General features: G+C 37.7%; 1 protein-coding gene across 2 annotated transcripts; it reads left to right on the top strand.

Annotated features, from left to right (window-relative positions):
- Positions 1 to 3,844: 3,844 nt before the first annotated feature.
- LOC111873585 (homocysteine S-methyltransferase) lies at positions 3,845 to 9,806 on the top strand (the record flags this gene model as incomplete). 2 transcript variants are annotated; one of them, XM_023868434.2, is given in 5 exon segments in its annotated part: positions 3,845 to 4,009; positions 6,061 to 6,326; positions 7,111 to 7,325; positions 8,175 to 8,265; positions 9,459 to 9,551. In XM_023868434.2, coding segments are annotated over 5 exon segments (746 nt in total), but the record flags the coding sequence as incomplete, so codon positions are not given.
- Between the last annotated feature and the right edge of the window lie 1,911 nt (positions 9,807 to 11,717).

Below are 11,717 nucleotides of genomic sequence, written 5' to 3'. Positions count from 1 at the left end.
TGCTGTAGCACGAAGAGTATGTCCTGAAAATATATTAACAACTGCGGAACAGTTTCGCGCAGTCACCATGAGCGTAATATTATACCATCGCAAATGCGAATAATTTCCCAGTGCCTGATTTTCCGCTAATGCGACGATAATAAAACCATAGTTTATTCAGATTCTTTGCAACTAAAACTCTGAATAAGCATTAGGATTACACACTTTTCTTGAATGAGTAGAAAAACTAGAAATAAATAATCATCTTTGCTTACCACAGGCAAATCTCGCAGTAAACGTTACAATAAAATGGACGAAACATAAAATTTCACTCCGCCTCTCACAGACTAAACTAAAGTGGCGCATATTCATATTGCCTTCGTTTCTATTGTCGGCCGCTAAACATCGCCGCTATTACGAACTTTGTTATCTACTACAAGTCTTCAGAAAATTAAGGGCGCAGAATTCGACTACCTGTCCCTACTCTTTAACCGATTTCGCTCTTCTTTTATCGCTTGAATTAAACAGCGTAATTGCAAATTCTCTCCAGCCGCATTATTTCTTGTAACTTATTGGTTTTGCATTGTCATTACTTTCCATAAATCTAGTCCAGTGCTTAATTCAGTGTTAGTACTATGTCTGGCGTCATTTCGAAAAGGTTTCTTTACAGTCACCCCAGTTCTCGCATTTCTTATACGGAATGATCGTCTGAAAGCTACCGGAAAATCGTTCGGCCAGCCGCATAGATGGGAGAGGCAGATGATCCTTGTGCCTACTCGGGCAGCAGAGATTCTGACTAGTGGTGGTCTCGACAAACCATACACATTACGCATCGTCTTCAATATCGTCCCGATAAATAACTGAACAGTTAACTTGAAGCAAGCATATACGTTACTTGCTGTTCGAGCGTAATCTCGTGCAACAATACTAAATATTCGTTCAGTCGCATTGCGTCTTGTGCCAAAATTTCACATTCATGTACATCTGTGTGAAAAGTGGTGTTGTAAGAAAAGTAACGAGAAGATTACGGAGTTAATATCAGGATGACGCAGTTCCAGATAGAAAAAAAAAACTCCATAGAATCACTAATACGTAACGACATTGGAAATGACTTTTACAAAAAAAAAAAAGGGAGGGGGAAGCAAAACACCGATTACTCACTGAAGATAAATGGGATGAAATCGGTTGTAGGGTTTAATATGCTCATCGAAAATCCCTCAGGCGCCTTGCTCAGGGACTGGATTTTAAAAAATGTCAACATAAAGTGCCACAAAATCCAATTCTGCAGCTACTCAAGAATTTCCCAGCATTTTATGGAACCAGAAGGTTCATTATCGTGTTCACAAGAGCCCTCCACTGGTCCCTGTCCTGAGCCAGATCAATCCCTCTTTGGTCCAAATATTCTCAACATCTTGTTCTCTAACACCCTCAGTCTATGTTCCTCCCTTAATGTCGGAGACCAAGTTTCACACCCATACAGCACCACAGGAAAAATTATAGTTTTGTATATTCTAATTTTTATGTTTTTGGACAGCAGACGAGAAGACAAAAGGTTCTGGACTGAATGGTAGCAAGCATTACCCGAGTTCAGTCTCTTAATTTCCTCCTGAATCATGTTTCGATGAAACTACTTAGACTAATAAAAATGCGTTTAAAAGAAACATATAGTAAAGACCATATAGGTAAACATTTGTCTCATAATTTTCCTATTCGGAATGGTCTAAAATGAGGAGATGCTTTATCAACATTGCTTTAGAATCTGCCATTAGGAAGGTTCAGAAAAAACCAGGTGGGAGTGAAAGCAAATGGGACACATCTGCTGCTCTTCTATGGTGATGATGTGGATTTGATGGGTAATAACACAGATATGGTAAAGAAAAACACAGAACGTTTAACTGATTCTAGTAAGGAGGTTTGCATAGAAGTAAACCCAGAGAAAAGTGAGTACATGTTCTCTCTTGTCACCAGAATGCAGGGTAAAATCATAATGTAGAGATAGCTATCAGATGTTTCGAAAATGTGGCACAGTTCAAATATTAGGGAATTATTAAAGAACAACAGTTACAAATCGATACCTGATTCAAGAAGAGACTGAATTTGGGTAATGCTTGCTATCACTTAGTCCAGAACCATTTGTCTTCCCATCTGCAGCCTAAAAACATAAGAATTAGAATATGCAAATCTATAATTTTGCCTATGGTTCTGTATGGGCGTGAAACTTGGTATCTGTCATGAAGGGAGGAACACAGACTGAGTGTGTTTGAAAACAGTGTGTTGAGAAGAGTATCTGGACCAAAGGGAGGTGAGTGACAGGAGGTTGGAGAAAACTGCATAATGAGGAGCTTCATAAGTTGTACTCTTTGCCAAGTATAATTAGAATGATCAAGTCAAGGAGGGTGAGATGGTCAGGGCATGTAGCATGAATGGGGATAAGAGGAGTGCATATAGGATATTGGTGGAAAAGCCAGAGGGAGAGAGACCACTAGGAAGACCAAGACGTAGGTGGATCTTAGAGAGATAGGATGAGGTGGTATGGACTGATCTGGCTCAGGGTAGGGACCATTGGAGGGGTCTTGTGAACGCGGTAATGAACCTTCAGGTTCCATAAAATGCTGGGAAGTTCTTGAGTAACTGTACAGCTGGTGGCTTCTCAATAAGGGCTCAACTTCATGAAGTAAGCTAGTATTTTAGTCTAAGCTCAGTTTCTAATGGCAGAAATCCCTTTCTGATAACCTCTGTTTATAATATATGTAAACTGTTTTCTTTGCAGTGTTGACTTTGCCTTTTGATGGAGGCAAGTAGTGGCCAAAACATGTAAAGGATTTATATTATACTAAATTGTTGCACTTGATGGACCTCGCTACTCATTTACCTATTCATTACCCAAGAGTTCACAGCTGGTCCCTATCATGAGCCAAATGAATATACTCCACACCTTTATGTCATATTTATTTAAGATTCATTTTAATATTTCCTTAACATTTACGCTTGTGTTTTCCAAGTGACTTCTTTACTTCTGGTTTTCCAATTACAGTTTTGTATGCATTTCACATATTTCCTATGCAAATTTTGAACACACAATAGCCAATGGACCAAGAAATTTGGTTGAAGTGCTAACGCTTCTGAACTGTGTTCTGTAGGTACCGAGATTGAATCTCAACTAGGTCACCAACTATTCTGCCAGAGGTTTCTCGAAATTTTCCTCAGCTAATTCATGCAAATACGGGGGCACCGCCTCAGAGTAGCCCACGTCACTTCCTTCAACATCTTTCCAATTCATTATTTACTGCTAATTATCCTACTGTACAGTGCTGCTAAATAAAACAGATTGGTCAAAAGTAGAAATTATGCCTCTCTCTATGATATTTTGTCAACTTCCATTCTTCTTTTAGGTCCAGATATTCTCCTTTGGCATATTTATCTCCTATAAAGTAGCATAAATTTGAAAGCTTAAACACTTTCTAATTAATGGACACCATTTGTTTTGTACAGTTCCTATAATACATTTCTCTCTCAAGACTGCAGTGTCTTAGCACGTTCATTTTAGAGCTCATAATGAAAAATCCCACATAATCATCCATAACACTAATCATTATGCCTAATATTGGAATGGATTATTTTATATGACATTAAAGCATAAAGTGACTTTTATCTTCTGCAGGAACACATCTTTTACAACAAAATATGGTGTATAACCAAAATGAAGTGTATATAGTCTGCTGTTATTAAGCAAAACCAGAAATTCATATAAAACTGGTTGGCATATGTATTTGTTACATAATATGAAAAATCTTGAGAGAGATGCCATCATCTGCATGTTGTGACCCTTCAAATAACAGTATTATGATAACTGTCCATTTTATAGCGGGTGCTGATGTGTTGATGACAAATACATATCAAGCCAGTATTGGAGGATTTATAAAATATCTTGGACTGAGCAAGGAAGCAAGCTATGAGTTGATTAAAACAGCAGTAAGTTTGGCAAAATTAGCTTGCTCACTCTATGCTACAGAGGTGGGATCCACTGCAGGTTTGTTAATTAAAAGTACTTATAGCTATGAATGGTATTACAGGTATGCAAATGTGTGTGTGCCCATACATTCATATATACTATTTTAGCTAATGTACGTGTTCTTCACTTAAGTGTTTAGTAAAATAAACTGTACAGAAGTAATGAAATAGATACCTACATACCAAACTGCATACCATCACATTCCAGAAGACTACAATCTTCTTAATCTTTGAATATTAATCTCACTGCTTTGAACATCTCAAATATTACACAGTGAAATTGTTTATTTTTGTCTTATATCACTACAAAAGTTCATAAACATTAATATACACTATCTTCTAACCCATACATATAAGTAAGTACACTGTAAGAAACAAATACTTGTCATTAATTCAGGTATTAACAGCGAAAGGATACATGACACATCTTTTTATTATTTACTGTTATTATGATATATCTTTCAAATAACATATCTCTATGTGGAGTAAGCCGCATGTAGTTATCTAGTGGACAAAACAGCAGTGGACACTGATCACTTTATGCATTATAATATTGTCATGTGATAGAGTGACTATAGACAGGTTCTGTACTGATGACTCGATTTATTGCTTACTCTGATACCGTGCGTGACCACACTTTAAAAATCACTGTTACACACACACTAGTTGTCACTTAGTAGCAGCTTCCAGTGGTGGATGTTCCCCTTTGTCTGGGTTCCCAAACCATCCCTGGCCTCTGCTACCAGCTTCTAATAACAACAGCGACTGAACACCACAGCAGTTCTCAAACTAACAACAAAAAGTTAAAGTCAAATTTATGTTACAACTGATGGTCAGTCAGCCAGTCTGTATTGGTGTTGAGCATCCATCTGAGGCCCAAGACCACATTTTTATTACTCTCATTTGTGGGTTTGTTCATGTGGGGTGCTCTCTCTGAAGAGAGGATGGGTCTGTCACTTACAATTGCTGTTGGGTTTCACCGATGCGCTCATTCTCGGGTCCAAGTCCCACAGGATTCAGCACCATATTTTACTCTTAGATTTGAGACTTCCCCAACCTGGAGGGCCAGGTCCCCATATTTGTATGTCCCGGGAGACGGTGACCCAGTTATACCCCCAAGCACTGGGTTCCATTTCCATTGCCTCCTATGACTTTTAGGGCTATGGAGGAGGTATTTGAACCAACATTTTGGCTGGGAGCTAACTCTATCTGCAACTGCTAACTGGTCCTGCTTGTATCATCTCAGCATGGACCACATAGGAAATGTATCTTCCTTTATAGCTGCATTCTCTTGTTGCCAGGGAAACAAGCATGTTTGTGGAGCCGTTACTTAGTGATGGCTGTTGTATAGTCGCTTGTTTCATGGTCACTGCCTTGCAACAGGTCTACATGCCATTTCTTTTTTCCAAGGGCTGTGCTTGTAATGTCTATGATCAGGCTCACCTTCCTTCCCTGTAGCTCAGCTCTCATGGTGATTACTTCACTTCATTAAAAAGCCACTAACATTTATATTTAACATTTCATTATGTTCTGGAACCTTCCCAAATTTTATGAAGATTGCAAAAGTTCGGCCTATTCATAAAAAAGAGGTAACAAATTCTCAATTATAGATCAATTTCAATTTTGCCAGCTTTTTTAAAAAATCTAGAAATATTAATACATAAAGAGTAAGCAAACACAACATGATATCTGAGGCACAGAATGGCTTCAGACAGAAGAAATCCATTAATACAACAATGCAAACATTTATAGATTTGCTAAAGTGGAGTTGTATGAACTTAGAGGAATAATACACTCATGGATGAGTACATATCTTACTGGTAAACTCAGTTTTTGGAAATACAGCGATTAGATGAAAAGGACTATAAATATAAAGACATTTTGATATCAGTTTATAATCAATTGTGTTGAAGGCCCCTAGGTATGCCTTTGATACATGATACATAACAGGATGCAGAAAATAAAGATAATTATAAAGTATATCATTTTAAACATTTGATATCTACTTTATTATGAGACAACAAGCACAAACAGTTATGAAAAAGTTCTTCTGTTGATCCTCTTCCCTAGATGCACGCAAGATACTAATAGCAGGTGCGGTAGGACCATATGGGACTGCTCTACATGACTGCTCAGAGTACACAGGCAGCTATGTGGCACATGTGAGTCGCAAGGAAATTGCTGATTGGCATCGACCAAGAATACAAGCACTGGTGGAGGCTGGTGTTGATATCCTTGCTTTTGAGACCATTCCTGCTCAGTCAGAAGGAGAAGCTCTGATGGATCTGCTCAAGGAGTTTCCTGAACAGAAAGCTTGGCTTTCTTTCTCATGTAAGGTTCGTACAGTTCATTATAACAAATATGTAACTGAATGAACTACTTAAATAAAATATTCACTACACTACCGTACAATATACACCAAGTCATGAATATTTCAAATTATCTAATGAAGAATATTCTAAATAAGTAGAATGAAAGGGCAGTCTAGACTGTAACAGCTGCAGATTCACAACTACACAAATGGCAGCAGATTTCCAAAAAATTGGTACTGCAGAATTGAAACTAAAGAAGAGTTGCAAAATCATTTTGGATATTCTGAATGAGGCTGGACTTGGAAAAGAGAGAGAGATCATGAACAGAAGTGAAAGGCTTGAAACTATAAAAAAATGGGCAAGGATGGAAACCTTTATCTCATGCTGAACCATCATTAAAGGACAGAAGATTTGGCCTCAAAATCTTAAAGTAGCAGAACTTTTAACAATAAAGACAAGGTCACTGGATGGAAATAAGCAGTAAAAACAAAAATGCTAGAGACAAAAGGCTTAAATAAGTTTAAGAAGGGATAGCAACATTGGTTTACTTGAAAACAGATATGAATACTGGCCTGCTTGCAGATTTCTCAAGTTACTGTATGTAGACAAATGGTAAAATTACTTAAGTAAGCTACTAAACATTCATGTTGGTTATAAATTTAAGACAGTCTGAAGTGCAAACTATTAAAGGAGTTAGTTCAAGACCATATAAACCTACAGATATGAATTTATAGCCATTAAAACTTATCCATTGTGTAAGCAAACCACTGCACTCTGTACATAAACCTTGCTGGTAAACTGTTTTCAGGATGAGTTCCACACATGTTACGGTGAAAAGTTCCAGTCTGTGGCTCGCAGATGTTGGGAAATCAATCCTTCTCAGCTTGTGGCAGTTGGTGTGAACTGTGTGAGCCCAAAATATGTGTCACCACTTCTTAGGGGTATCAATGCTGACAGATCAGACAATCCATTTCCACTCATTGCCTCTCCTAATAGTGGAGAGAACTATGACATACAGAAAGGGTGAGTTTCTTTAAATATTACAAAATAACTACTAGAGAATTACTGCTAATTTGTTCCCTTCTTTCAAGTAAATACAAGAGAAAGGGAAAGGAACACTTCTAGGCAAGGAGGACTGAGGATCACTGAGACTGCTGTCCAGATCTGTCACCACAGAAGCTGATATGAGGACAGTGCACTGTAAGTGAACGGTTGCTTGCTAGTATGGCAAGTTTGTTTCTTTGTGTGTGCATTTATCTGCATGCATACACACACACCCATAAAATAATGATGGTAATGTCATGAGCAAAGAGACTCCAATTTGCATCAAGGAACTGAGAAAACTGCAAACATCTCAACAGAGTAGTTGCTCCCTTGACAAAGTTCATCCTGAGTAAAGGCAAAAAGGTAAAATTGTCCCTGTGCTTAACTAATTAAGCACTACACCATGAAGACGTATAGGCAAGTGGATGTATAGATCGACATTTTCTTGACCTCAGCACTAGTTGTGAGTGTGTGGTCAGCTTCACGCTCTGGCCGCTTTACTCCCAGGGAAAAAGCCCCCTAGTGCCAATTGGATAGGAGGCTTGGTAGGTCCCAGGTCTGGTATGGATGCTGTAGAGAAGAGAAAATTCTTGACCCTACTGGGACTTCAACTCCAACTCCTCGGTTGTCCAGCCTGTAGCCAGTCACTATACCAACTAAGCTATCCTGGCTCCTGAGTACCTGTTAAAAATAGGAGAAGTTTCTACTGCGCCATAATGTTCAATAACTATAAGATAACTGATGAAGGAACAAGAAGTGAAGATTATGACTACTATCATTCTTCTTCCATTCCAGTGACAGTCTTCATCCTTTATTTTTCTATTACAGAAAATATGTTATTTTATGCAAAGCTGGTGCTGCAGCTTACACTACTAATCATTCCATTAATGTTTTAAATGAGATGCTTGAAAACAGAATGGTAAGTCACAGGTTGTTGTCTGCAGGTATCCAGACTTAAATCCTTGTGATTTTTATGTGAAGAACCCTAATAAATAAAGTAAAATGCCCACACATCAGATGACCTTAGGCGAAACATCTGCGAAAGAACTGCATCTATCCAGGTGAGTGAACTCAAACTAGTGTCAATCTTTCAAGAAGCCTGAAGCCTGCTTAAGAGCAGAAGGGAGACAATTTGAGCATCTACTATGATGGTGAGTTCTTCTAGAGTTTATGTACTTTAAGAAATTATATGTTTTTAATGCGCGGCATACTTGCCACGACTCACATTACTCGTGCTTGTGCCACTCGCTGTGCTCACGAGTAATGTGGATGATACGACAAGTCACGAGACAAGCAGATTTTAAATTTTTAAGAACTATAGCCAATAAATTAAAATACGACTACAGCCTATACACACTATGAGTAAATATACAGATCCTCACGCGCCGAAGCCTGGCGAGCAACTGAAGTAGTGTGGATGAAGATTTACGAGCACAAGTAAAAACCAGATGGGTCTCCCGACGAACACAAGCACGAGTAATGTGGACACACCTTAAGACTCATTCTTCCTAGCAGATGATCGCTAAAGTTCTGGCTAACAGTCCAATGGTAAGAAAGTTAGGCTATTTGCCCCTTCAAGAAAGACTCCATCGAATAGAATAGCATTTATTGTTGAATTTATTTACACAGTTGTGAGAGACTGTAAGTTATTTAACACTTGATTGATATGATACACTCTCTCCCTCTCACATCTAATTTATTTTTTCTTTCTCTTACATTTTCTTTACTATCTACAATTTATTATTTTTCCCATTGTATTCTCCCATTTACATCTGAATCTATTTAAATATTTTCTATGTTCTTTATGTGTGGTCTGTTTGTGCAATTTATTATCTTTCTAATTCCTCATATATGTTAAGCCACCTTTTACATAAAACTTCTATCCTCCATTTTGCTGTGTCCAGACAATTCAGTAACATGTTTAGTGTCATTTCTTAAACACAGACAGCAGCTTCCCTTATTTATTCCTCTCCTTAACCCCCATAATTTTCAAAATTCCTGCATTCGTCCACACTGTACTACTACTTTAATTTCTAGTACAGCATTCAGTGATATGAATACATACAGGTATAATGCCCTCATTCTTATATCAACAATCATATTATAATGCAGATGGACTGATCGTGAAAAGTGCTGTCCAGTTGAGAATTATGTACCAGAATGGTTGACTTTGGGAGTAACTTACATCGGTGGCTGCTGTCGGACATATGCTGCTGATATAGCTAGGATTAAGGAAGAAGTCAACAAATGGACATCAGAAAGGAAGAAAATTAAAATTAATGGCCATACTTAGTTAAATTAATTTTACGTAATGATCAAGAGGCAGTGACATAGGCTGAATTTTCTTATCCTACATGTTATATACAGCTATCTTAATATACTGCCGCTGCTGCTGATGACAACAATACTAATCTTCTACTGCTACTGCTACTACTACTACTACTACTACTACTACTACTACTACTACTAATAATAATAATAATAATAATATAAAATACAGAGCCCAACAGCAGACTTTGGCCTCTTTGATTTTTGCTACCAGTGTTAGTTGCTGCTGTACACAAATGTTATCAATGTCTATCAGACCAGGTGTAATGCTGTAGTTCAAGATGAATATGGTAGGCCGCACACCGGCATGCATCAAAACATGTAACAGTCAAGACATGATGCAGACCAATCATGAGTGACCAATCATGAGTGAAGACTGCGTCTTTTCTCTCATGTCTTGATGCTTGTCTTGACGCAGGTGTTGTGTGGCCGCCCTAAGAAAATATGTGCGTTGCATTCAGACATGCTTTTTGATGTTTGAATACTGAGCATACCAAGCTGAATCACTAAGATCTACAGAGCTACTTGTAGTATTTGAGTATTTCTGTTTTACTGTCATTACTGAAAACTGACTGCTTTGTAATCTGGTAAAAATCCTTCCCAGACTATATCCAGAATGCTGGTCATAATTTGACAATATTCCCTTCAGTCAGTTTAAGTATGCCAACCCATATTTTATAAATGTAACCGGCCAGACATTCATGAGAATTGAGATTTTTATGGTGGTGTCTGTCCCTTGACTCATTTGCTGGTAGGTGTGCTCAACTTCATGGAAAACAGCACCCTCTTGTGGGAAATGATGCCATAAAGTCTGGTAGATATTTACTGATGTTTCGTAGGAACGTGCTGCCTCCATCTTCAGGGTAGAAGAGTAGATATCTACCAAACTATACGGTATCAATTCCCAGAAGACTGTAATCTTCAGCCAGATATTTGGTCACTCAGAACTGATTGTAGCAAGATACAGCTAAAAAAATGTGGACATAAAATGAATTAAAAACATGCAAGCTGACTGGAAAAAATAATTTTCTTGTATTTCTTTTGACAGCAAACATGTAGAATGACCACTTCAGTAAATAAGAAGTCAAGGAATTTCTCAGAATGCAGTCATGCTTCAGACTTACAACACAATGAATTCCCAAAAATGAGTCATGTTCAAAAATTGTACACCAAGTCCATTAGAACATGGGACATATGAGAGCTACATTCCTGAAGCTCCAGGCTTATGCTGTAATTCTTTTTTTATTATAAAACCAATAAAGGGCATCAGATAACACAGTATTAGACATTTAAACTATTAAAAATATTTAAAATAAGTTAATCACTGTTTTACCATGGATTGTTGAGAGTTGTGATTTGAGCTGCCAGAGCATTCACAAACTTTGAAAACAAATCATCATTTCATCAAAACTGGACATCTACAGCACCCCAAATGAGCTCAGGTTATGGGAGATTTCAGAATGGCCCTGGCTTGGCAGAGGACACCGGAGGAGTGAACGTTGGAATTTTGGGTTTTCTGAAGCAGTCCAAGGTCCAAAATTAGAGTTTCCAGTCATAAGTCCAGGAATTCAGAATGTAAGTCTAATGGACATTAATTTGGTGGGATCATAAATCTGGAAACATATAAGTTGGAAAATTGTTGGTCAAGGTACTTCTGTAACTGCATTCATAGAAGCATAAATGTTGGTTTAATATAGTTCAAATTTGAGAGATTAGAGAGCATCAGGCCCTTACATTTGTCTCTTAAAGCTATTACTTGAAAGAGTGTATTTGCAATGTAATTGATATTTCATTTTGAATAAATTTCTTTCATAATATCAACTGCCTTACTCAAAGATGTTTCCTATTTCAGACACTATATTCTCAACAGCAAAAGGTCAATATACTAAACAAGTAATCATAATTTGTCAGTGGTGTTGCAATAACTGTCCCAGTTTTTCAAGCACATTCACATATTAAAACTGACTACAACACAAAAATTAAATCAGTAAAAGTAGCACTCTCCCTATATTAGGCGATGGAGGTTCCCACATTTTCTAGACA

This window comes from Cryptotermes secundus, unplaced genomic scaffold (assembly GCF_002891405.2).
Source record: "Cryptotermes secundus unplaced genomic scaffold, Csec_1.0 scaffold3464, whole genome shotgun sequence".
In the NCBI taxonomy this organism is placed as follows: domain Eukaryota; kingdom Metazoa; phylum Arthropoda; class Insecta; order Blattodea; family Kalotermitidae; genus Cryptotermes; species Cryptotermes secundus.
Note: the sequence above shows the minus strand (reverse complement) of the source record. Positions and strands in the feature narration are given on the sequence as shown.